General features: G+C 41.1%; 1 protein-coding gene across 4 annotated transcripts in view; it reads right to left on the bottom strand.

Annotated features, from left to right (window-relative positions):
• The window catches only part of dennd1b (DENN/MADD domain containing 1B), a 99,531-nt gene extending 83,525 nt beyond the window's left edge, over nt 1–16,006 (bottom strand). For all 4 annotated transcript variants that reach the window (XM_063890936.1, XM_063890938.1, XM_063890940.1 and 1 more), the window contains exons 1-2: nt 15,730–16,006; nt 15,060–15,124 (exon numbers count right to left, since the gene is read on the bottom strand). In XM_063890936.1, coding sequence (XP_063747006.1) covers nt 15,060–15,124; nt 15,730–15,746 — 82 coding nt within the window. In that variant the 5' untranslated portion in view covers nt 15,747–16,006. The remainder of the gene's footprint in view (nt 1–15,059; nt 15,125–15,729) is intronic.
• Between the last annotated feature and the right edge of the window lie 11,618 nt (nt 16,007–27,624).

Here is a 27,624-nt window from a genome sequence, read left to right as displayed (position 1 = left end):
CACCTATCAGACAAAATGCCCAAGATTCAAAATGTGTTTATTGTATTTCCTACAATTGAGAAAATCTATAAAGAGCTGTTGCAAACCGTATAAAAACAGTCCGTTTGTTTGACACCAGTGGAAGCTCGATTGACAGGGGGGAAATCAACCTATAGCATATTCCACCTTGGTGGCGTGTAAACAGATCCAGCGGGTGAGAATTGAATTGAAATCACCTATCCGGAGATAGATTCCTCCATTCTCACCTCAGGAAATGGATAAGAGGCAAATGTGAGAAAAAAGCTGAAGGAGTGACCGTTTGGAAGGTGTACGGTGCAAGTACAGCATGTTTACAGACAGATAGCAAGCTCCGGAGTCAATATTTACTGTATAGCATGTCCAATGATCTCTGAGGGCTTCAAGGGTGGCTGACCTCCAACAGCCACGATGGGGGCAACAAGCATGAAGCCCCTGAGCCGTGACACAGATACCGGGAAGACGGGCGGAGGTGGTAGATATGGGGGAAAATCAATGTTTTGGTTATTCCTGAGACGCCTGTCTTTAAAAGTCGAAGGAAGAGAGTGAGCGAGCTGAAAGGAGGGTTAATAGGTGAAGGGTGCTGGGAACTGAGAGCAGGGCAACAGGGAAAGAGTGGGAGGAGAAGGAATTGCATTGCCTAAGAGTGGGATGTAGATCGCTGCCTCTCTCCACTGACAACTTCTTTCCTACCTATTCAGGTGGATCATTACACTTGATGGGATTAAACTGAATAAATTAGCAAGAAATATGTTCACTGAAACATGAGAGAGTGGGTAAATAAGCCTACCCCTTCATGCCTTATTTTCTTCTAATGTCTACATAAATCTGTATACTGGCACTTCCAAGTAGGCTAAAAATGAAAAATGCTGGCATCTTCATCTTGGCATAAATACCCTTCTTGGGATTTCCAAGTAGGCTAAAAAGAAGATGTTGGCAGAGGATGTCCTTCCTAATGCTGCTGGCTGGGAGAACAGGTTGGCGGGAAACACCGGTGTGTCAGACAGCCCGCACTGCCCAGCAACATTTTTTACTTTAAGCTATTTTGTCACCAACCTTAAAAACTAAAACCCAACTTACTGACATACTTTGAATAATATATAAAGCTTTATAGAAATAGCTTTTGCAAACTACTGGGAAAAGCATATGATAAACATGTAATACACCCACATGGCAGAGGCCTGTGTATCTATAGGATCACCTTAGCAGCTCAATAACCGGAGTGAATGCATGGTTCTGGCTTTAAGACTGAGAAAAAAATTCAGTCAAACACAAAAAGACCTAACCCTAAATCCAGTGTGAATACACATTTAGATGAAAGCCTTTAGTTTATAATTCTCTATACTATGCGAATCAAACACAGACTTGGAGCCCTCATGGCCATCCAATGTTCTAAAGGCATCAAAAATGCACTTTTTTCACCTTATTCCATGAACGGCTGAATGTGTGCTGTGAGTGAATAGGGGGCCTGTTTGTTAAGAGAGGCCAAATCCCATATGGTGAACAGCAGCTCCTCTGGTGAGAAGAGAGTCTGTGAAAGCCACCGGCAGCCCCTCTCCTCCATCCGTGCTCAGGAGATGAAGGGATGTAGCGCCTGCCTCTCCTTGTTCCGCCTTTCTCTCGCTCCCTTTGCCTCCTCTCCTCCCTCTTTCTTGGCCAGGGGTTAAACTGCTGCACTCTAACCTCCTTGGCAGTGATTTCATTCACTCCGTTTCTCCTGCTCGCTCTCTCATCTCTGAGAGATTTATTTCACAGTGTGTAGTGGATTAGGCCCCCTTGTACGCCCTCGGACAAAAGCATTGTTTTAGCACTAGCCTGTTGGCTGTAACGGGAGGAAGCTACCGCTACTAAGCATCCACAATACGGCCATTGTGGACACAAGCTGTAGGACCCTGCCTCGGAGGCCGTCTAGACTTTGAGCCTGGGCCAATTGGAGAAACAGAGGGAGAAAATCCCATCAGGCACTGGAGTGAAAGTTAACTAAGGTAACCTGCTGTGAACCTGATGAAGATGTCAAGCCAACATATGGTAAAAAATGTCTATTGTCAGAAGAACGAGCTTTCTTCCCTCTGAGGGAGGGTATGGTGGAGGAGGAGGAGGAGACGAGGGGAGGCTAAAGAAGACTAGGGGGGGTTGCACAACCTAAAGGAAGGAATAACTGTGGTGGTCATCGTTTTACTTCTGGATCAGTAGCCTTATTCTGGCCCGGAGGAGGCCCAACCTCTAAACTCACAATTAAAAGGAGTAAGCAGATTAACTGGCATCTTTCAAAGGCCAGCAAAAAGAAAACACACTCACAGACGTTTAAAACATTTTTTTCTCCCCCTTAGCCTATCATGTCTCAGACTTCACACTGCAAATGGCATTACATTTCATGCTGATTTACTGAGCAGAGGTTTTCAGAAAAGAGCAACTTCTTACACGATGATATGGTCCTTAAGTTTACTAATACTGATTGGTCACACTATGTTGTTACAAATGAGGACTAGGGACTTCTGGAAAGAGTGCAAGCCTTCGGTTAGTTAAAAACAACTAATAGGATTAAATTAGAACCGATTAGTTTTTGACATTTATTTGTTATCTATAACTTAACTGTGACAAAAATGCTTGTACATAACACTCAAAGAGTATATCATTAATTGTAAAAGGCACAATAATTACTTCATTATACTGGTCTAGATCCGGTTTGGAAGTAGGTCTCAATTTGAAAAGAGGGTGAGGAGCTTTTCAATTCCAAAGCTTGAAAATGTGAACAAAACAAAAAGAAAACAACCTCTAAGGTAGAGCCTCCTTTACCAGCCAAAAAAAATCAACTGGCAGGCTTCACATGTGAGAGATGCTGGCCTGTGGGGATTTATAAGCCATTTCTACAGCTACATCTGAAAAAAGGTAAACAACAGCCTCAGCCACTGGAAGGAGAAGAAAGAAAGAGCTGCATGGAGATGATGTGACCCTATTAATGCCACATTAGTTGTTCCGTCTTCCCAGAAAAATGCTTCAGTGGGATGAGCTGAGAGGCTGGGAGAGAGAGAGATGGAAAGAGAGACGTAAAAGCGATACTGTCTCCAGGCTAGTTGGGATGCAACCCAATTTCACAGCTTCACGAATGAGTGGCACAGCATATGGATGCAACCTTTGTGACAGCCTCTGTGTATCACCACATATCAGCGTTGATATTCCCAGTCAGATTCCATACTGGTCCAACATTATGTCAAACACTGGCTCCGCATGACTGCATCTTCAACACAGCACCCAGACAGCATGTTTGTTGGGGGGGTGTTAGCCTCCTAAGCTAAAGAAAACAAACCAGATCTCCCTAGACAGACCACTCTCCAACTCTTTCTTCACCGTATGATGTGCAGTTGCTGCAGAATAACAAAAGTCTAGTGCTGACATTAAAGCATTATTGTGCCCTAAAATCTGAGATATAACCTGAAATCTGAGATATGACCCAGATATTTATTTCCGAAGAGGAAGAGGCAGCAAAGTTGCAACAGCACAGGTTAGTGGTGGTGATGGAGGGGTTCTACATTTCTTCACAGAATCACATACTTTTCTCCATATGGTCCAACCATCTGCCTCAGTCAAAAAACAACATCTATATAAGCTCAGTAAATGAATGACTCTGATCAGTATTAAGATTATGCAATTATTAAGGTTATATGCACAAAAAACATGGATACATAGGATAGATAGGTACAGTATCTATATATAAATATATTAGTTATGATACTTATTTATTATTATTTATTTATATTTATTTTATTTTTATTTTGTGTGTGTTGTTGTGTTAATTCCAATCAGAAGTTAATTTCCTTTGAAAAGGTGTATGCCAGTATATTATCCTTATATCAGTGGCATAAAATGACAAGACAATAATGACGTTAATCGCGATGCTTTATGGGACAATATATAATCTTAATAAAAGCAGTTACAATGACAGGCCTATTTTGGTGGGGTCTCATGTGACAAAAAAAACGGGTGAAATGTCTCAAAAAATCTTGTTTTTGCTCATAATGCCCCAATTACAAATAAATATAAAAAAAGAAAATGTGGTTTTTGGATTTACAACTTTTAAAGTTTAGGAACGCCAGTGATCAGGTCATTGTCACTCAATTACACATGCTTAGGGGAGAGTTCCTTTACTAGTCTTTGATGTGGAGGTTGCAGCATCAGAGAAAACACTGTGTGTAGCACAGCAGCTCCTTGAGGTGTGGAGCGGATCGATCTCAGTTAATGTCATATGGCACAGCACCCAGAGGCAGCTGCATGGTGCTGATGACAGTGTAAAGCCTTGCCTTTGGCGGCTACATGCTTGGTGCTGCTGAGCTGTGATTTGAAGTTCACATGCAAAGGCTGACAGACAGACAGCTCTCAGTCAGGCAGGCAGGCAGTCAGTCAATCCTTCCACAGGGATGACAATACATCTGTATTTGTTAAGAACCTAGAATGCTGCCTTAACACATTCACAGGGGTCTCAATGCTCCGCAGGACTGATGGACGAAATACTGACAGGAAAATACACAATCCAGCCACCGAAAATTACAGAAACACGCACGCACGCATGCACACTTCCCCAAAATGTAACTGACTTTAGCTAAATAAAAGTGAAAGATGTCAGGAGAATATTTGGTCATTTAAAGAAAAAGGGTCCTTTCAGTCCAGTCCAACATTCTACACTTGTCCGTTGATTATCATTCCTTTTCATTTCTCCTGAGCTTAATCTCAAGTTAAAAGTAGTCTAGGATAATAATGTATATTTACTGGTAGGTTCATTTCACTTTGTTCAATCAGCATGCTTTCTCTGAATCTCCTGGGAAACCAAAAACTATGCTTAACCAACTCATGCCAAGTCACTCGGCAGACAGGATCAGGCTGAGTCAGCAGAACTACACCAACTTTCTCACACACACCTGTGTTTGATGGTGGTTAATAAACACACCTTTTAACCACACTGGATCTATTGATATCAGACTGTCCTAGCTTTAATTCCCAAAACTATAGCTCAATTCAGATAGTCGTTTACAGGTTAGAATATACTTAACTATAGCTTCAAAGAAAACCCATTTCATTTTTCAATGAGTTTGTTTTACAGAAACTATAAAAAGTTTGTGATAATTGTCATAATGAGAGCCAAAGTTGAGAACTTAAAATGCTTTATTTAACCAACACCTTGAAAATATAAACTTACAATCATACAAAAAGAGAAATGTAAACCAATCCTTACATTTGAGAAATAAATGCTTGACATTTTTGCTTGATCATTTATCTGAAAAATGAATCAATCATCACAGTTTTGGTCAAAATATCATAACATGAATAAATACTTTGGCCCCAGTATAGTTTATTAACAGTATTGTTTTTAATTGTTTGTGGAGTTGTTAAAAACCAGTTGAAACTAGTTGTTGCTGTTCTAAGATACGAGATTAGAGTAATTTAAATTGTGTTTGAATGTCAAAACGGCCAGATTAATGACTAAACAAGGTATTAGTTAACACCAATATCTCCTGTAGGATTGGATTTAATCCTGCAGTATTTCTGTTCTTTTCCCAGAAACACGTTTAAGATTCCATACCAAAGTCTAAGGTCTAAGGATAAGGGATTTGCAGTACATAGTATGAAGCCATTGAGGGAAATACTTGATTTTATGCAATATCAAAAAACTGGACTTGACTTAAAAGTGAAATAGAGGCAGACTAGTTCCAACCTGGTCAGAAGCAGGTCCTCAGGTTGGTCAGACAACCCATGTTAGCCTATTCACTCTGACCCAAAACACAATCGGACACCATTGTGTCACTCTGAATGGGTAGTTCATATGTAAACAACTCCTAATGGAGAGAGATAATCAGAGATGTTTCAAAATTCAGATACACACTAAAGTCAAACTTAAAGGTTTTAAAGGTAGACGAGTATTGGAAGGTGAGGAAAACATTACTGTGTGTGTGTGTGTGTGTGTGTGTGTGTGTGTGTGTGTGTGTGTGTGTGTGTGTGTGTGTGTGTGTGTGTGTGTGTGTGTGTGTGTGTGTGTGTCCATCTCTTCATGAAAACAAAGACCTTGTGGATGAATTACATGATTTGCAAAGATATATGGTCTCGGACATTCACGATGACATCAACATTGACCTATATTTTCCTTCTGGAAAATAGGCCAGAACCCAAATTAAGGGCCAGTAGGGCAACTACATGCATGTAAACACCATCATCTTCACAGTAATTGCGTGGTGGTAGGCAACATAGAAGCAGCCTTGGATGGAGAGACATAGCCTGAGGGCATGGCTGTTGACATGTACATGGGGGGGGGGGGGGGGTGAAGCTAACATGACAGCACAGACAGTAGGCTTGTACTACTAGTTCTGCTTGACTTGGGTTTGGCCTTGGCCACAAAAATTAAGGTCTAAAGGACAACCGTCTACATGTCAGGATACCAGTACCGTACTCATATCATGTCAATAAGTAGGCTGATTCCATTAATTGCCGAGGAAAATACATTTCTGTCTTTTTCATCATTCATCTTTTAGATTATTTTACGTCAGTCTACATGGCAGCAGCCCGCAGAGACCACAACATCCTTTGTAACAATCTCTGCCTTTATCTGCTTCTTGTGTTTGTCTAAAAGTGTGGTTTTAGGAACACTGGGATATCTGTCTGCAGTCTTCCCAGCGTAATGATTACTCATCCTTTTACAGCACCAGTTGTTTTGCCAATAATGCAGATAAAAAATAACTAGACATCCAATGTATGCATAGTTGTTCTAAACCATAAATCAAAACCACAGACAGGTAAAGGTTCCTTTGGGAAACTGCTTAATATGGGTCAAAATAATTCATATCAAAAGCTTTTATAATGATGTCTGCACACGACAGGAGTAGTGTGATGTAGTCATAAGAAGTGAGTCATGCCCAAATCCTGTTAAAATCCAGTCATTATAAAATATGCTCAATATGACAGTCACCAAAGTCAGATTTTGGAGCAAATGCAGCTTTTTTTGTGCTGAAATCCTATTTGCAAGACTAGGAACAGATTAACATCACTAAAGCTACATTAAAGCAGGAGCTACACTAATCCTGTTCATTTGTGGGCTAAACTAGGCCACATTGGTATTACATGCATAAGAACCAGCCAATCATTGTTCTTTGACTGAATACTTGTTGTTTGTGGGGGTGTGCGTGTGTTTGGTTGTACATGCATGTGCCATCTGCTGTGCTGAACATATATACATGTGGACCGTGTACTGTCATGCTTTGATTGGATACATGTGAAGAAGAGCTTAGCTTCAAGATGACACTAGCAGTTTTTTGGAAGCTAAATTCAGCTGGACATTATCCTAGCCTTTGCATCGTGCCTTTTTATTTATAAAACACATAAAATTCCCACAGCTCTCTGGAGCATAACTTAAGAGTGGTCACGAGGGAATAGATTCATCTGCCATCACACGAAGATGCATAGCACACAGAAACACACAAACAAAAAACAAGGCACCGACAACAATGCTGCGAGGCTCCAAGAGGGGGTGAGGTGATGAAACTCTGCTGCATTCATCAAAATCATCGCCTTTTAAATCATTGATCAGGTCCCTGTATTTCCCCTCTTTTTCGCCGTAAAAAGGGGAAGTCTAAAAATAGCCGGTGAGCGTCAGTGCCTAGAAGTCTTTCCATGTTCTCCCAGGCTGGCAGCATTAGTGAATTCAGATGAGCCTCCTGCAGCTCCCACAGCCAAAGTGTCTCTTTCTCATGCACGGTCACACACACACACACACACACACACACACACACACACACACACACACACACACACACACACACACACACACACACACACACACACACACACACACACACACACACACACACACACACACACACACACACACACACACACACACACACACACACACACACACACACACACACACTTCACTTAAACATGTACCTGCTATCACACATGAAAAACAGTTTGTCCCTGGAGTTTTACTCCCGCATACGGGAGTGGGAAAGCTCAGCCAGCAACCCCCCTCCGCATCTCACCTCTCAGTTTATAGACTAGTGCCATCAGCATATCCACCACCCCCTTCATCCTCCCTCTCGCCCCCATATCCCTCATTTCCTACCCTCCCCACCCAGTTTCATTTTGTATTCAGTTCTTAATGCTTTGGCCAATAATACTTTGGAGAAGAAACAACAGAGAAGTCCACTCACAGCTGTTCTGCTGGACGTGGATGCATGTATGTGTGTGTGTGTGTGTGTGTGTGTGTGTGTGTGTGTGTGTGTGTGTGTGTGTGTGTGTGTGTGTGTGTGTGTGTGTGTGTGTGTGTGTGTGTGTGTGTGTGTGTGTGTGTGTGTGTGTGTATGTGTGTGTGTTTGGGAGGGGGGGGGGGGGTTTAGGGGGGTTTGCCAAAACATGAATGTAGCGGATCACTACCTGAAAGGTCCCAGTGACTTGTTCCCTCTCTCTCCATTCTATCTGTAGGGCCTGTCTGCCAATGTAATACCGTGTGATAATCAGAAAGGATTGCACCTCGTATGTGACTGTGCAAACAACGTGTGATCACAAGGAAAAGTTGCAATGTGAGAAAAAGAACAGTTAGAGGCAGGACATGGGAAGTGTGATTAAAATGCGTGCGCATATAAAAGGCAGATGTTCCAGGACAGAATAAATGCAGAGGATGGCAATGACGGCCAGTTTTGTGTCCTTTTCTTTCAAACGCTGATGTCAGACCAAGAGAACATTTTAAAAACTGTACATCCATTTGAATTCTCCTGCATTCTCTACTCTTCTGGCTTCAATTTCACTCGGTGCCCTTACCTTGGTAACAACTAACATGTCATGTGTCTACACTGGCCTACAGGGAATTCTAACAATGCTACGCTATTTATTTTTGGTTTGAGCTTTATCATTTAATCTGAACCCAAACAGGCCATGGTGAAATGTGAAGACGCTTGATTCCATGTCTTTTGAGTAAGAAAATAGCTGGAACCGAACCCAGTAAGCAGCAGGCCACCACACAACTACTGAATGGATGAGTGATTGCAAGCAGCGAGCTACAAATGACTGGGGATACGGACAAAAGACTAAGGCTGTGGGGCACTGAGAAAAGCGGTCACAGTAGTAGACGGCCAACTTGTCATTAAGATAACCAAAATGGATAAACAAACAAGTGTAATGGTATATTTTACTGTATACTAGTATACAGGCAAATGGTGATGAAAAACCTAGCATTTGAGGAAAGATTCACTTTGAAACTGAATTCACATCAAATCAGACTTATATTGATATCTGAACATTTAAAATGTTGCCAGAAATCGAACACATTAGAATTGTGTTATCAATGAATCCCCAGTTTTGGCTCAATTATAGATTTCTTTCATTTAGTATGTTATTACACCTATACATTTAAGATGCTTATTCAGTTCAAATCTGAAAACAATCTTGAGACTTTATGATGCAGTTGAAACCTTTTGAGATGTGGTTTTGAACTTCAGTTGTATGATGAAATAAGCCCCCAACACGTATTTATCAACACTCTTTATGCAGACAAAAACAGGTGTTTTTCTGCTAGAGTTAGACTGTGTCAGACAGGATCCTATAGACAGTCAGGGGACATCAAGTGGGAGGGTATTTCTCAGAGTTCATTCACACTGTGGTTGATACCTTACCATAGCAGGGAAGTGAGGGAGTTCCTCATTTCATTTCAGAGGAAACCGACAGAACTCAGATAGCATTTGATTCGGTGTAAAAGAGCCAATTTAGCAAAGTCATATGGGTGAGACAAAAGAGAAGGGCAGACAAACAAAGTGTGAGACCCCAGGTCCTTTCAGGAGTGTGAGTGGAGGAGTGTGGCCTCTCTAATGACCAATCAACACCCTCCTTGCTGCCATGGCATCTGTTAGTACTCCAATGGCCTCCCGTCTGAGTGTGAGCCTGCCGTGAACTCAACACGCTGCCGGAATCCAATCAGACTGCAGAACCGGCAAAGCTTGGGTCAAGGAGCACTTCTGACATTTTGCAGAATGTCAACGTTCAACCTTTTCTAAAAGTTCTATTATACAGGAGTTTTGCTCCACGAATACGAAGGGTGAAAATGGGAAAGAGGGGAAGGCAAAGGAAAAAAATAAGGAACATCACAGTGCTGCTCGAGGGGGCTACGGTAGAGAAGTGATTGATAACTAACTAGCCAACAGTGGGTGACACTGTGAGACCTTTCGGGTCTTGGGGAAAGAAAGGCTCTTTGGACACAGAACAAAAGTAACTTTTCATAGTTATACTGAAAGCTTTAAGGCCTAGAAAATCGAAGAGCGAAAGCTGTGTACTCTATAGTATTGCTTTCTGTTCCCCAAACATATGCAACTTCCTGCAGATTATTAGAACATTAGTAAGACACTCTTGAGCTACTGAAGGAAACAATAAACCTTTCACTGTTTTTATACCCAAAAAGACACATAATCTATGATAAACAACTGACAGGCACAAACATGAGATCAAAACAAGACAACAAAAACGCTTTCACTGATGCTCTAAGGCTGGAGGGAGTCATGTGTATTGTAAATAATGCTAGTCTGCTGTGAGGCATGGAAAAGGCATTCACTATCATTGAGATAACTTGTGGCTCTCCATTCATCTGACATGCAATTTTGAACTGAGGGAGCAATGCAGAAAGAAGATACTCAAGTGTACACAGAAACACCATGTCAGGCAAATGACAGAAACAAGAACAAGGGCCAGATTTTAAACCAAGACTGCAGTCCTGTATGCATCAGTTCTAGCCAAACTGCCCCTAATGAAGTATTTTTTTTTTTTACAGTAAATCGTTCCCCCCTAATTGCAGCATGAGTGTTGCAGTAAAATTGATACACCGATCTATTAAGTTTATTGCTTTGTTACTTGGAACAATCTGGCTGGAGAGAGCGGGCGAGGACAGGTAGCATCTGTCCCCACCTACTGCCTTGGCAGCATTAGCGTCATCTGCTAGCTTTGGCAGCATCTTGGAAGCACATCAATATGGCTTTATGTAGCCAGGGCCGCTAGTAGCTAGCATGCCAGTCACGCTCTCAGGCAACGCTTGCTCACAGCCTGAGCATCCACAGAGCACTGAGCCAACAGAGCTAAGCGGAACTGAGCTCGGGCTGAACAGGGAGGCCAGGTCTCCATGGACCTGCATGAGGAAAAAGGGCCAGTGTCTGTCATCTATCGACACATCCATGGTTAGAAGAGGGGGGCCAAGTCCAGATATAAACACTGCCACCATTGTAGCTGTGAGCTTTATTTTTCTGTCTTTTTTCCCCAGCAACACTGCTGTTGCTCACGTCAAATCTTAATTACTGATGTACCATAAATAATATCTGCGCAGTTGCTACCACAAGTATTGCCAAAAGACAGGAATCCTCAAACTTACCCACTTGAGAAAAAAATGGGACTTTGTCCAATGGGAAAATTCTCAGAATACTGGAAGAGTTTATTATGACATGCTTTATCACTTATAAATAGTGTTCTCCTTGACCACAGTAAGACAAGACAAGTAAGACTGTTAGGGTTAAAGGTCTTACAACAAAAGCAACAAAGCCCATGCTATTCAGAGGAGCTGAATTGCTCTTTTGGCTAAACCAGAGAACTTCAGAGGTCTTATGAGACTTTGCTTGGAGTAGTGCACTTATCTGTCAAATCTGTAAAATGTGAGCACTTAAAAAAAAGTACAAAGATAGACAGAGTTTGTTTTAGTGGAATTTATTTTAGATTGGATCATTGTCAGGTTTCTATTACTGGAAATGCTTAAGAAAAAATAAGCTGAATTGTAAACTGCACCTTTGGACTACCTTTAGCATTGCTTACAAGGGATGCATATTTGAAACAGCTTCCTGAAAGGTGCCCTGTTGAGATCTCTGGTAAACTAGGTATGTGCATATTCAGTACTACTCACTATAACTGATAAAAATGTGAGAGAGGGAAGTAAAGAAACAAGCATTCACAATCAAAGAATGCATATGTAACTATTTGTCAGAATCAGATCATCTATATCATTGATCATATTTATTATTTCTAGTAGATTATAAACATTTCTTCTCATTTCTCTACTGTAAGGATCGTGACTGACACATCCTGTTTGAGCGGCTCAAAGGATTTACACAGCCGCCGCAAGGACGTGGGCAGTGCTTCAAAACTGACACTACCACTCTGTTGCTTGTTATTCAGAAAAAGGCCACACAATATGTAAACAGTTACACATAATTTTGCACAACATGTGTGTTGTTCAGGCAGATAAGAAATTGTGAATACTCGCCAAAAAGTAAACTTTTAATGAATTAGTGATCTTTTTTGAGACCATCGGTTCGATAAGGTCATTGAAAACCAACCCGTAAAACAAATGGCTTATCAAAGGCCTGAGTGCAAACATGTGGGTGTTGTCTGCACACATATCGTTGACTGCTTAATGTGAGAAACCCACTTAACACAGGAAGTTATGGGAAAGGTGTACAGGCCATTTCTAAAGAGCTAAACTATATATGGTACATTACAGGTGTCTCAGTTTGCAGTTTGTTTTTGACTACAACAAAGGGGACTACCCTGTACGCTAGCATTTGGATCGTGTCATGCTGCCACACGTGCACGTAGTTTCAGACCAGCAGGATCAGGATGTGGTGGAAAAACAATGTTGCTGCATCAGCAAAACCCTCCCCAAACCCCACCAAGGTTTCTAGAGGAAACCCTTTTAGTCACTTTGCACGATGTTGCAAGCTGGATCGATGATAGAGTGAAACGCAAAAACAGGGATGCAGCCAAAATCAATCTAAAATTAAGCTTGTATTCCCTTAACTGTGAGGAGGAGTTATGAGAAATATGAGCAAGCTGAAACCTTATAACATTTCTCCAAGTGCTCAAATGTTCTGCACCATGTTGCTATGACAATTTAATTATAGTCTATCATGGTTGCACGGTTGTTTGTTTGCCTCTGTGAGTTAAAGGGAAGATAATGTGTGAATATGAAGTGGTGCTTTTTGGCAAAGCACTCAAAGTTTGGCTGTAGGAGAAACAGCTCTAGTTAGCGGTGAGTGACTGTGGAGGTTTCATATCTGGCCAAAGCTGTTCTGTTATGACTCATAACATTAACCCTTTTCAGCTCATAATAAAAGTAGGCAACACAGAATTGAGACAAATGCATGCGTTATCAAATGTAAACAGTAATGCCTAATTCATGTATACATATATAATATCGGCTCCATTTAGGCCTAGCACAATGATAGCACAGTTTCAGCATTCAAAAAGCGTTTCAATACATACAGATGGCAGCTAAAGCCAAGTTAAAGAAAGGGAAATTGATCAGATTCAGGGAGAAGTGACTCATTCCTTAAATGGTTATCCGAAACTTCTCCTGTAAAAAAAACAATCCACCACAACCCTAAGCCTCAACTGTCTACATCTACAACAAAACAATGCCCTCTTATATCCATTCAGGAAAGAGACAAAACTTCAGTCATGACTGCGCAGAACTTGTATGTTCAATTTGACCTGAGGAGAGCGCAAACATTGCTCTGTAGCTGTGCTCCAGGGAGCAGGAGTCCGGATATGAGTCTAACCCCAGATCATACATGGGGGAAGTCAGTTATTACAGTGCAGGCCAGTGGTTTATGAGTTGGTTTAAAATCCAATATCAGATGTACATCCAAGGACAACTTTCAGTCTACTCTGGTCAGCTCAGCAGCTGCACAAGTGAACCATCCACATAACACCTCTTTAATGTCAAAACTGAGTGGGCAAAATAAGACAGCTGGTGTAATGTGCAGCGAAAATGTTTTTACATGATATTTGACTTATAGGCAAAACTTGATATTGATGTGAAATATGGGTTTCTTTCTTTCCTATATTAATAAAAGGCAGAATATGGTGTTGTTATTCATTGGCCACAGTCATTTCCCAACCTAGTCTGAGCACTTTTTGTGCGGGCCTCCACTGCAGGAATGTTTGACCACTGCAAACAGCAGAACGGTTGATGCAGCTTGCTGACCCAAGCGTGATCTTTCTAAAACAATCTGTGTGGGGTCACGGTTACAAGAGAAATGCCTGCACTGGTTGAATTGTGGTCATGCTCAATAATGGAATAGTGCAGACTGGAAAATATGTAAAACAAATGACAAATGCAAAACACTAATAAAGATCTTAACGCAGCTTACATCTCTGTTGAACTCATCGTCAGCCATCTTGAGTCCTTAGGATCCTGACAGAGTAAACTCTAGAGCACACATAATAACACCCCAGACATAATGATGGCCCTCATTGTGCAGGAAACACCAGACTCAGTCATGCAGTGCAGTTCTGTGACGCTCGTGGTCTTACTTAAAACACTGCAAAAACACTTGTGTACAGCCTTACAATTACTGTACAACAAACAGTCATTTTCACAGACGCATGGCTTACAAAAAGATAAAACTTGTGGCAAACACAAAAAAACATCTTTATCAGCATAGATATTAACAACAACTGTTAAGTATACAACAAAGTATCCTTTTTAAAAGGTTATTTCTCAGGTAAGAAATTTGGGAAAGATGTCTATCAAAATTTACCAGAGGTCAAGGTGACATTGACAAGTCATTTTTTACCCCCAAAACTAAAATATATTTAATTTAAAGAGATATAAAAGTGAGAAAATGCATACTTTGAGAGTAAAAATTGCTGAAGATTACTTTTATGCCAACTGACCCTTTAATTCAGTCTGATAGATGTGACAAAATGAATATGTTCTATTAACGGCTCCAACCGACACATATTGTGCTGATGACACTAAGTCTTAATCTATCTTTTAATGCTTGATTTTTATTTTAAAATGTGGAATCAGTGAATGATGGCCGTGTTTGGCTAACCAACAGACTTTGATGATATATCATTTATGTAAATAGTTTTAACTGTTTAATGAACATAAACAATGAATCAACAAATCGTTAAACTCTACCATCATTAATTATGAAAGTTATTAAATGGTTCAGAAACGTTTTCCCTTCACCAAGCAGCTGGCAGACTGACAGTAAATTATTAATGAAAATATTGACATTATCCCCTACCTTCATTTTCGGATGTTGGACATGCCACCTGTACAACCAGATCAAATGTTCTCTCTGGATTCTCCCTGCAACAAACAAAACACTGTTTACTCAGGGGAGACAAGTGGCAGCTGTTATTACACACAACCATGGGCAACAAGTGTGTGTTCAGCATTAGCACACATAGGTTCTGTGTTGAATTCCCTTGCATGTGCATTAGTATACCATCAATGAAGTGCACATGCCCTATTTTACGTGAGTCAGACTGTCAATAGCGGACAATGTCAATAAGAGCATGTTAGCTAAAGCTGATGGGGCTTTATGTAACAATGGGGAGTTATTTTATCGCACAGCGTGCAGTATTTGGACCAACTTTGGTCACAGGACGCTGTCGCTGGGTATCCTGTCCACATGTAATAACCTATGTACGGTTATATGTGCTCGGTTAGCGGAGCTGCTAATTGGTGGTCAGCTAACAGACAGAATGACCCAAATGCTGCCGAGCCAGCTGGCGGTTAAATCCACGTTCGGAGGTGGCTCGAATTACGGCCAACATTCCTCCGTATTTCACACTCAGCTGCGAGTTAACGCTGCGAGCCGGGGACCTCACATTAGCCGTTAGCTCGGCAGCTCTATACCAATAAGCGACAACAAGGGGGGATTAAAAAAACACAAATCTCAGGGGTCTTACTTTATTCTGCTGTCCATGGTTTAGCTACAGCATCGCGACAACTCCGTGCTGTCGGCGGCTCTGCTGTGGCTGTGCCTGGCTGTCCGAGAGTATCTCCAACTCGACCTTCCTCAGTCCGACCCGTCACTTCTTCTGCCTTATCTGACTGCTCGAAAGTTGCCGCGACTGCATGCTTGGAGGTGGGACAGTGTAGGAGTTTCAGCCGTCCTTCTGCCGTTCAATGTAGCCTGAATCCACAGTTCAGCACCACGGCGGAAATTTCCCACAACAAACACCACTCCAGGAAGTGCTGTCAAAGATTTGGTGACGTCAGCGCGTCAGATGAGCACCTTGCTGCTGCTTCTGCCTGCAAGCATCTCTGCTCCACTTGAAACGAGTAACAAGCAGAATACACACAGCAGACCTCAGCCGTGTGATTCATGCTTCTGATATGTATTTCCCTACGAGACTGTATTATTCGTTTAGTAATTTAAGCATTGGTAGCCTTTAGCATTTGCTCCCAATGTGGGGTCCTGAGAAAATCAGGGGTCCTTATGAGTGCTTCCAAAGTATTAAAATATGTTTTTGCCACTTAAGGGCTGACTAACAACCTGGAAAGACAACATAACTATTAATATCTTATAAGTTATTAGGTTTAACATCATACCAAACAGTTGCCTATGCATTTAGATTATACCAAGCAATATTATTATTCATTTTCATTATTGATTAGTCTACAAGTTGTTTCCTGGATTAATAGTTTGATTTACAAATTGTCCATTACATTTCAGAAAGTATTTTACTAAATATGTCCTACCCAATTTGAATTCCATGTTGATGTCTTAAGTGTTCAATCATTGCATCATTACTATCACTCTATTCAAACCCTGTGTTGTTGACATTCACCATCTAATAGGGAAGTACTGTAAATGGTTGCTTAGCTGGTAGAGTGACGAATTAAAATGGAAATAAGACAATAATGCTTACATTTTTTTTACCAGCTGATAGCTAGACAACACAATGTGTTTGTTTAACATGATGAGTGAGCAATAACCACAATTTAACATGGGTAACTTTTTTTTTTTTTTTAAAGCAAAGAGCTTTTGAAAACTGGCTTTTGCCTTCAGCCTGAAGCTTTGAAAAACAGGCTTATGACTAAATGGCTGTCAGCCATGGTCTGTGTGGGGAAAGTGAAACAGTACTGCTTGCCTTTACATGATTACCACTACAGAAGTGCCTTGGAGCAAGGCTTTTAACCCCCAAATGCTCCAGTGCACACAGACTGTGGGGGGCAGTTAAAGATTGAATAAGACATGATCACTTGACTTTATCCTGCATAATAACAGTGTGCCATGTGTAAATGCTACTTACAGTAACCATGTTAGACACCAGTAGTCCATGCATGAAATAAAGGCTGAAGTCGCAATACATAATTCAGTAACATAAGCTTTTGGATTTTCAAAACTCTCTGTGTCAGGCACACAAAACATGGACTGTTTGGAGTCAGCGTTACGTCCCAGCTTGTGGGAAATGGGGGAAACAACATAAAAACCAGTTGTACTTGGTATAAATAAATTTGTTTAAGGAAAACTCAAATGAAACGGCATACAAGCAGCTTAACATTAGTCTAAATGACTTTTAAAACTGCTTCAGGACTGCACATTAAACACGTTCCTCATGAATCAGCAGAGTCAATGGGCTTCTAAAGGGGAAATCCACTCTAAAATGTAATGATTTCTTCTATTTTACACTACTCATTGAGTTTATTTAGGAATGTATATGAGACAACAGCTGTGAAACTTCAATATATTATAATAATTTATTTAGGTAAAATATCGTAATCGTTATACAGTCTATGATCTCTGACATTATATGAGTCTAAAGAGTCGGTAAGAAATTAATTATCGGTGCACCAGCGCCCTAGAGTGACACCTGATGACATGATCAATTAGTATAGCTAATATTTGATTTCCTTTTTAAGGAAAGTATTAGTCTTTTCATAGATGTCTTTTTATTAATCCTTAATATGCAGAGCCATGTCAATCCTTTTTTAGGGTGGACTTTTGCTTTTATTGTTTGCATGTTTATGCAATATTTGTCCCACGATAAATTGAAACCAATGGCTTAGATGTACATCTCTCTCCTCTCCGGAGAGTCTGCCTGGATCACAGCCAGATTTCTTCAGGCTGACTGGAAGGTAATTAAGAGGTAGCAGACTGGGGCATCCTGTTTCCGGCATCCGTATGAAATGATAATGGCTGCTGCCTTACCCAAAAAAAGAAAACACATACACACAAAGATAAACATACATAAAACTCCAAAGAGTCTTGGACCCTTTGAATCACTGAGATATCCCATTCCAGAGAACTGCAAACAGTTAACAGTCCCAGATTATATTTAACTTAACCTCAAATAGAAAAAAGGACAATATAATGTTCCATTGTTTTTAAATCCCTTGAAATATGTTTCTCAATTGCTTCAAACATTTGACCTAGCAGAGGTGCACACGATTAAACTAGCTCAATCAAAATATCACTAACAAGTAATTATACAAAAAAGGCTCCTTGTTTTTGGTTTTTGTTGTTAAAATGCAGCCTTAAAGCAACTGAAACCTCTTGCACTGTTTCCCAACATTCAATGCTAAATGATAACTTGTAAAGCATCTGCATTATCTTACATTTTCAGCTTGTTTTTGCTGTGCTTCATTTTATAAAGAAAATAATCTTGTTTTTATTCATTTAGCACTTTTTTGTGTGCACAATGTTTCTCATAGTAAGCATGAATATGTATTTTATCGGTGATGTGTAATTTCTCTTAGGGTGCATTGACCCCACAGTGTCAGTCAAAAGACACTTGTCAGGTTTCATTACCCAGAGTTCATTTGTAGACATATCAGAGGTGGCTTACAGCAGTGGATAACCTTGAGAGGACTCATTAATGTCCACTCATCAATCTTGCAGTGCTTTATTCAAGTCACTATATACATATATTATAATGCTTAGAATTTAGGGATAGTTAGGCTTACAAGTTCAATCATACAATAAAAGGAAGTCTGAAAGGGCATATACATCATGTTCAAAGGTGTATAGGGTCGAATACAGCAGAAAAAAATATAACAGTACAGAAAATACATAAAGTAAAATACTAAATCCATATGAGCAATGATATAAGTGGAAAACATTACATTGTGTACCTGTACATGTTATTGCTACATACAGTATATTACATGTTTAAAGGCCCAGCAAATGAAACCAACATATAAAGTACATTTACTAAAGTATTGTTCTTAGGTGAAGATTATAGGTACTTATCTGCTGCTTTAAACATATCCTCCATGAAAATGTAGATGCAAACATTGTACACATTAATACAGCAATCATTTAAATCCAATAACATATTATGAAAGGGGCCATTCTGAATGTATTTTTAGTTTTACCATGTAAAATTTTATTTGGATACATCACTTTTACTTACAGAGTATGTTCACACTGTGATGTTGCTACTTTGACTTAAGTAAAATATTGAAGTGCTTGGAAGTTAATGAGATATGTTTAAAATGTGGGGAACTGACCTCATCATTACAACATAACTACATATAGTAATGCAGTCATGATTTAAATATACATAATATTTTGTCAGTAATTATTTGGCGTTTTTTTGTTGTTTTAGTGTGGGCAACTTATCCTCCCATCAGGGCGCTTGACTCTGCAGTGAAGTAGCAGAGGCGGCGCTGTGAGAGCCAGTGGATCAGTGGCATGGTCACATGTCATGTGACCAGGCGAAGCAGGAAGTACTTTTCCGTGCAGGGAAAAAACGACACCAACTGAGTGGAGGACGCAAAACGTAAACATGTAACGCCTCTCAAAAATGTGATATAATGAGTCGTTCCTGTGTTTGATTATATGGGCAGTTTCCCCGGATATCTATTTGCACTCAAGTGCAAAGTGATTACTTCAAACTAGTTTGAACTTTTACGCCTGGTCATGTTTCAGCAACATTACCGGTGTAAAGCTTTTGCCAGCCGGTTGATTATCCTCTATGTGCCCTTTAATAAACGACTTTTAACAATGTCAATACCGAACTTATCTGAAGAAAGCTCGAAGCGACTGAAAGGCAGAGCCAGGTTACAGTTCAATGCAGACAAGAGAGGAGGAGACTCTAGTGAAGGGCTGACAACATGCAGCATGGGGGGTGTAAACGAGCACGCTGCAAGAAAGTTCACAGAGGAAGAGATGGACATCCATAGCGCCCACAGAGAGGCATGTGAGGTGAGACCACATATCACTCTCCCATTCACTGATGTTATGTTGATGTTAATCTGTTGACCACATTGAAGCATGGTTAATTACAACAGTGTCTTATATGTTATTTGTTAGTTTTAATTCTCTACTGAGTTAATGAACGTCAGTATTTGCAGTATAAGGCGTTTTCCATAAGATTATTTTCTTTAAAGTAGCGAAACCACAATGTAAGGAAGATTTGAGTACAATGCTGTCATTCAGAACTAAACTTTTTTTTTTAAATATTCAAATGGTGGTCACATTTAAAAAAAAAAAAAAGTAGAATCTGAAAATGCTAAACACCTCATGTAGTCAAATAGCTGTATTTCAACCATAAATAATATCAATTCCTGAAGTACTACCAACTAGAAGTATTATTTATAATCATGATGTTATCACAAAACTACTTGAGTAATTTGTTTCAACTCTTTGCAGTCTAGCTGAACACAGATACACCATGTAAACAAAAAACAATTGATGCATTCCGTAACTATTGTAGTGCTGCACTGATAATATGAAACATCTATTTTAACTTCACATGCTGCATCTATTTACCAAGACAAATGCAATATATGGAAGCTCAGTTGCAAATATTTTTGGAGCTATACTCAATAATGTTCTACTCATTTAACAATGTTACCTTTTTTATGCGTTATGAATAATGAGGGTCAGAGTCAACAAAACTGACTAGCTTGAGATGATTTTTTTTTAAAAGCCCACCATGGTACATTTTAATTTCTACTAAGTGACATGCTCCTACAACCAATGTGAATTTCACAATTATTCAAATAAAGTACAGTCAAAATAATATCAAACCTGTCCTGTACCTGTAGAGCAATTATACACTTGTTTTCTCTTTACAATAGAAAAGCCCCAATGTGTCCTTGGCAAAACGAAATGTTATTGTAATTTGTTATTTTAAATTTGAGACAAGGTTTCATTCTTTTCATTGTAATTTCCTTAACTGTAATTTGAATTATATTCTGGATTACTGCACAAAGAGATATATTATATACCACAGATGTTTAAAATATATATATATATTTTAAACATCTGTGGTGCATAAACCATGTCAATTGGTAGCATAAATATATTTAAAGAAAATTACAGTTGTAGATAACACCTTTGTTACGATTTTACTTAGAAGCTTACTTACTCCCTGTTTCATGTCATGTAAGTAGTTGTCAGATCCATCATACTCAACAAAATGTTACTTGCTCTTCCATCAAACAAAGTGTGGCTCTGTGGTGAGGACAGTGGTGAATAGGTGTCATCTTCATGCCTCGAGGCTTATCTGTTGTAAATATTGTGCGTCTGAGTGTGGATGAAGTTGAGACAAGTTGGCCGCGACCTGAGGAGAGTGGTAGGGCCTGGGTGGGAAAAGCACAATGCAGAGGGGGCCCTGCTATGCCAGCTTCACTATGTGCCCCTGCAATGCCATGTGAAATGACAGGCTGTGTCACCAAATGCCCTGGGGCCTTTTTCCCTTTGTGGCCTGTCAAAGCTAACCAACTAGTGGGCTCTCAGTTTGAAACAGACTGAAGGATGACATTTTCTAACTTCCCAAGGGATGACATAGTAGTGCAGTGTTTTTTTTTACATACAGAAGAGTTTAAATGTCTGTACAATATGCTGATCAGTTGATAAGTCATTACAGATTTTCACCTATAAAAGAGCTGCACTAATTATTTACTTGCATCTGTTTGTATGCACAGAGGTTGTGTATTCCTCGCCTCCTTGACCCAAAGCAAGCTGTCTCTATATGTTCACATTCAGTATTATAACCACCTGTGCATTTGTGTTAGATGTGTACATGTAGGTATATGGTGATGTATGCAGGGGTCACACACCAGCATACGTGTTTGTATGTTACACTAATTAAATAATAATTTCTTCATTCTGTTCAGACAAAGAAGCAGATGTACGTTGACCCTTCCAGTGGGTACAAGGTGTTCACAGAGTATGCCCATCTTCAGAGAGGGAAATGTTGTGGCAGCGCATGCAGACATGTGAGCCCTTTGATTTCTTTTGTACGAGGTTGTGTCTTTCGACTCTTCACTTCACTGTTTTTTTTACAACATGTTTTTTCTTTTCATCTGGCCTCAGTGGTATGTTTAGTTTTGTCTTGTCCCATTCTCTTCATCTCTTTTCTGTTTTATCTTTCCAGCTTCCAAACGTCAATTTGCCTTCGACTTACCTGTGTTTCCTTAAATACCAAATAGTCATAAAAAAATGAATGCCCAAAATATCACATACAAACAAGTCTATGTGCATGGCTGCTTGAAAAGAGCATCTTAACATCAGCTGTCCCTGGTGCTGAAGACACTAAATTATTATTCTCAATAAGTCTAAAATTCCGTATGTTTTTCTTTTCCTCAACAGCACATATGCATTTAAATAATTGTACTCAGTTTGACAATGTACTTTAATGTTCAGTGAACACTAAGCTTTAAGCTTGCTACATTTTATATGTTAGTGATGTAAACCAGACACTGGCTGCGCAACATGTGGCCTGCTTGGTGCATGACAACCTTTTATTCCTCAAAAAACAATCCCTCTTTACTTTTGCAGATATTACTGGTGAAATGAAAGGTTAGTTATTTCTTTCGTATCGGGTAAAGTGCTTATTATACAAACATCAATAACTGTATGTTGAACCAAACATACACATTTATTCACAAAGTGAATGACCATTTCTTTTACGTTTACAAGTTACAATATGGTTTTAAAGTTGAATGGAGAAACAGTACACTGTGTGTGTTAAACTTCTAAATGCTTAATACTTTAACAAGTTGACATATATCTTTAGTTTTTATATTTTAAAATCAAACCACATTCTGTAATTGTAGGTAGATAAAGACAGGTTGGATTTTTTCATAACATTATACCCTCATGATACCTGTTGTTCATCTATGTTGTGACCTGCTGACACGTGTAGGTCTACTTCCGTTAATTTGTCTCTGGTGCGGTCCTCTCCAGTCTTGTCCTCTGTCCTGCTGTGACCCATCCCATCCAATACTGTCTTCCCCTGTTCTGTATCTGGTTCAGATATTCTTTTAACCTCATCCTGTTCACCTGTGTTTAACGCTTACAACCATGTCTTGTTCTCTGTGTGACTGATGTTTTAATCCATTGTATTATTTCATTTTCTCCTCTAGTGTCCATATGGCCAAGTCAACGTGAAGGACCCTGCAATGAAGAAACAATTTAATTCTTTATTTTATGCATGACAAAGGTAAAAGGCCTGTTCACAATGGAAACCACAACATGTTGCTTATCTTTTTCCCTGCCATTATTGGACTGCTTTGGACTCATTTTTAGCAGTGTACTAAATGATGAAATAGTGGTACTGTCTGTGCAATATCTACCCCCAGTGAATCACAACTATTCTCAGGATTATTATTATTCTCACAAGACGGGGGAGGAGGAGCAAGGATTTGTTCACTTGAGCCTCACATAAAATATTCTTTAATCACATTTTGGTTTTGCCATATTTTTCAGTTATTTTTCTTGAATGTCCAACGAAATGCCTTGAGCTTCATTTTTTGTTTCGCTTTAAAAGTACTTAATATTTAGTGGTTTTATGCCACCCTGATGCATTTACAAGGGTTGTGGGAGTATGGAGATGAAAACTGAAAGAGCATTTTAGATCTTTGCCCTCCAGATAAAGGGCATTCAAGCAAAACTGACTGCAGATAGTCCGATGGAGTCTTGTGCTCTTTTGCTTTGCATCTCTAGTTATTTTGCTCCCAAATGTACGACTGTATGATTATTAGCATCATTTACACTCCACAAGTACTCGCCTGAACCGTCTACCTTTGACTGAAACACTGTGTTGTTAAAAATAGGCAGGGGCCAAGGGTCAGCCCTCACACTTGGATGCGCTTCTTTTACACTACTTGATGGAATCAGGCTGCTAACAAACATGCCATGGACATCAACAGCAGCCCTCCCCACCGGACTCGCAGCTCAGCCTCCTGGCAACACTTGGCTCCAGCTCAGCTCCCTGCGGCTGCTCTCCTGAGCTGCAGCCTAATGAACTCCTGGGCCCTCCTATCCCAGCACTGCAATAGATCAGCTCATGTTCATGAGCTTGTTTAGACGCACACATGCATAGACAGGCTTACTCCATCAGAGCACCCTGTGGCTCCTAATAGGCCAATATAGAATAAAGGTTGCTCTAAACACCGCACTGTGTAGCCCACAGTAATAGAACAAGGTAAGGTCAAGCGCTTATGCGGCATTACCTGTGCGTGCGAGAGATGTTGAGGGAAGATGTGGCACTTGATTTGTGAGTGCATGAGGGGAGGCAGCGCCATGCCTCCGGGCGCTGGCTGTGAACCTGCCACACACACTTGCCTGTCTCCGCCTGATCGGGCAAACAGCGTCGGGATGAGAGGATGTGTCTGCCGCGGAATCCTGTCGCAGCCGCCTACTGGCGCAGCCACACTTTCCCTCGGCAGGTGGGTCCCAAAGGCAAGTGCTTAGTGATCGGAGAAAAACCCAGTGAGCGGCTACAAGGAGATTCATGATCCCAACAGTGCTGGGGAGGACAGGTTCTTGGGGACGCGTCGTCAGGCGGGATGAAAGGCAAATGTATTTGGTGTTATTCTAAACCGAGGCAACGGAGCGTGCGGCAGCAACATTTCTACAGCGGGACGGTGAAGGTGTCACACTCATCAAGTACCTGGGCCCGCTTGCCTGCCGCGGCTCTGCGGGTTTTGCCTAGGGACTTGTCTGTCACATTAAAGTAGATGCATTGCCATTCAGGGCTTCGGCGGTCCCGCAGCCTGACCATGAAATAGGCCAACTTTCATGTCTGCCTCATCCCTCCACGTCTTCCCGATCCCGTGATGGCACAGTTTGAAATGTTTTTTTTTTTTTTAAATCATGTTCTTGCCTATCAGTTGTTGACTGAGACATAAACAACACAGCAATCCACCATAGTCAATTATCATATTAAAGTATGCTTGGAAACCATAAGCATGTTCTTGAATTGTGCCTTTTTGGAGCATGATTGAGTAGTAATGTAGGCTACTTCCACATTGAGAGCATTGAAAGTCATATCAGCCATCTCTTGTTATTTGTCTTGCTTTTAAATTGTTTTAATACAGTATTTTTTTTAATGTAGCTAATTAAATTATGTTTGACAAGTGTAAAACTGTAATGACATTACTCACAGAATGCCTAAATCGACCTTATTCATGAACAAATTTGTTTTGTTGACTTTGGCTGTATTATGCAATATCATTAGAATGATGAAAATTGAAGAAATGTCTCAATATAGGCAAATAGCCTATACCCCCACATTTGCACACACAGTGGTATTCCCTCAGTGCAGATGTGCTCTGAAGTTACAACAGCCAACCCGACATGTGAGGTGTTTATTTCAGGCATTTTGGACTGAACATCTCTGACCTTCAGCCAGAGCATATGCTGTGCTGGAGCAGAGTGGCAGATAGACCGTGTGCCTTTCTACAGGATGATGGCACTAGCCGCAGAGAAAAAGAGAGCTGTCCAGTTTGGAACTGTGACCAGACAGGCTCTAGTCACAACCAGTTGACAGGCCAAGTAGCCCCCCCCCCCCCCCCCCCCCATCCTTCTCAAACAGGCACAGCAGCCCTGCGGCCAATGGCCCAAACCACAGTCAGTTACAGTGTCTCCATCACTGTTAGCCAGACCAGCCAGGAACTGACATAGGGTTGGGCGGGGGTGAATAAAACTTGAGTGTCAGCCGTATGATGGCTGAAAGGAACATCAGTCTAAGCAATTGGCCGGGCACTGCTATGTACTTGTGGGTGTGCATGCTCATGGATACGTGCATGTGTGTCTTGATATTCAAGCAGCATTTGAGCAGCCCCTACATCAACGTCTGGTCCTGCTACACAGACATTGTCAGCTCGCCTCGGGGCAGCAGCCTCCACAGTGGTCATATGGACAACCAGATCCCTGTGGTAGAATTAGTGATAAAAAACACACATGGCCACTGAGTGACAGTCAGCGCACCAGATTCCTTTGGACAGACAGGGCTGCAAATAGCACAGAAGAGCAGTTTCTCCTTCAGACCGCAACTGGTGGTCAGGCTCATGCCAGGCCAAGTCGTGGCTGCCAGATGAGCCCAGATAAAAGGAGAGTCAGGGGCTGAACCAGACACCTAAGAGCCTAAGGAGCACTTTGCCCTGTTTATTTCTCTCCTGTTTTTACATCAATGCAGGATTCCTTCTCTACACTAACAAGAGAAGGCATGTAATTGCTTTTTTTGTGGCTTTTACACTATTTAACCTCTAACTTATATTCCCCTCTGACTCAGTCTTCAGTGAATGGTTGAAGTAGAAAGAAAGTAAGTGTGAATATAACAACATATACAAGCATCGCCTAGTCTTTCGCGCTTTACCCCATAAGGTTATATAGCAATAAAGAACATCCGTCTATTATGTTCCTATGTCCTTTCTAGTGTGGCCAGATATGGACTAATATGTGCACCATTCCCCAGGAGGATACTCTGTCCCCAGAGGAGCTGGAGGGGGGTGTGGGGGGTGTGGAGGTTTGCTTTTGGAGCTGTTCTGGAGGCAGGGAGGGGAGGCAGGCAGCAGTTGGTGTGCAGAGAGCAGAGGCTCAGGCTGGCTAGTTAAGAGCTTCTCTCTCCTATCCTCCATCTGCCAGGGACCGGGGTTGTGATTTGAGCTCCAGCAGAGCAGAGCAGGGAGGAGATCGAAGTAGGGGTGGAGGGAAGTAGGGGATGGGGTGTTGGGGGGGTTGTGTTTGTCAGTGGTAGTGAGAGGGGGAAGGAAGGGGGAGCGTTGGTTGGAAGAGAGAGAAAAAAGAAAGTGGAAGGAACAGGGAGCTGGAGAAGGAGAGGGGAAAAGGTGAGGGAGAAAATATGGATGGAAGGGCTACTCTTGTCTATGAGTTTTATATATTACATATATATATATCTAAATCCCCGTTAGAGTTCTTAATGCCAGGTGTCAACTATAAAAACAGAGTTAAATCATATTTTACCCATGCTTGTGTTTTTTTCATATGAAACCATGTCCGCTTTGTGTTTGTAAATATTTCCAGGATGTCTCTTCCACCCACCCAGGCTCATGTGATGGGGATACATGTGACTGGGATACATCTTTACAGTGCTTCACTCCTCCCTCTGTCCCCCCCCCCCCTTCCTTTCCCACTCCTCTCCTTCATTCTGTCAGTGTTTAGCCCGTGGTTCCCCGCTGCACAGTGGATCCTGGGAGAGCCTTCCCACCTCCTCCTCCTTCTTCCTCGCCTCCTCAGCTCCTATTCTGGCCATGCTCTGAGAGTGACTGAGAGCTCCCTCTGCGAGACTGAGTGTCACTTGAGGTGACCCAGAAATGATGACTCCAGATGAACCCTGGATGTGTGGTAATCTAACCAACATGCCCAAGGAGCCAGGCAGCCGTGGAGGCAGGCAACCCCAGTTGATGCAGCGTCTGTGGTCTCACTGTTGAACTGAGCACGCTGCACATCCTGTCTGCGTATCATGCTCGCAGAATGCTGTGTGCACTGTTCGTGTTGTGGTACACAGTGAAATGGATCTCAGTGGCATTGCATAATTGATGAGATACATTGTGATGTCAGCCCAGGCGGAAGGAGCAAAGCAAAATGACTGTTAGCA

Source organism: Eleginops maclovinus, chromosome 9, assembly GCF_036324505.1.
Source record: "Eleginops maclovinus isolate JMC-PN-2008 ecotype Puerto Natales chromosome 9, JC_Emac_rtc_rv5, whole genome shotgun sequence".
NCBI lineage: Eukaryota > Metazoa > Chordata > Actinopteri > Perciformes > Eleginopidae > Eleginops > Eleginops maclovinus.
Note: the sequence above shows the minus strand (reverse complement) of the source record. Positions and strands in the feature narration are given on the sequence as shown.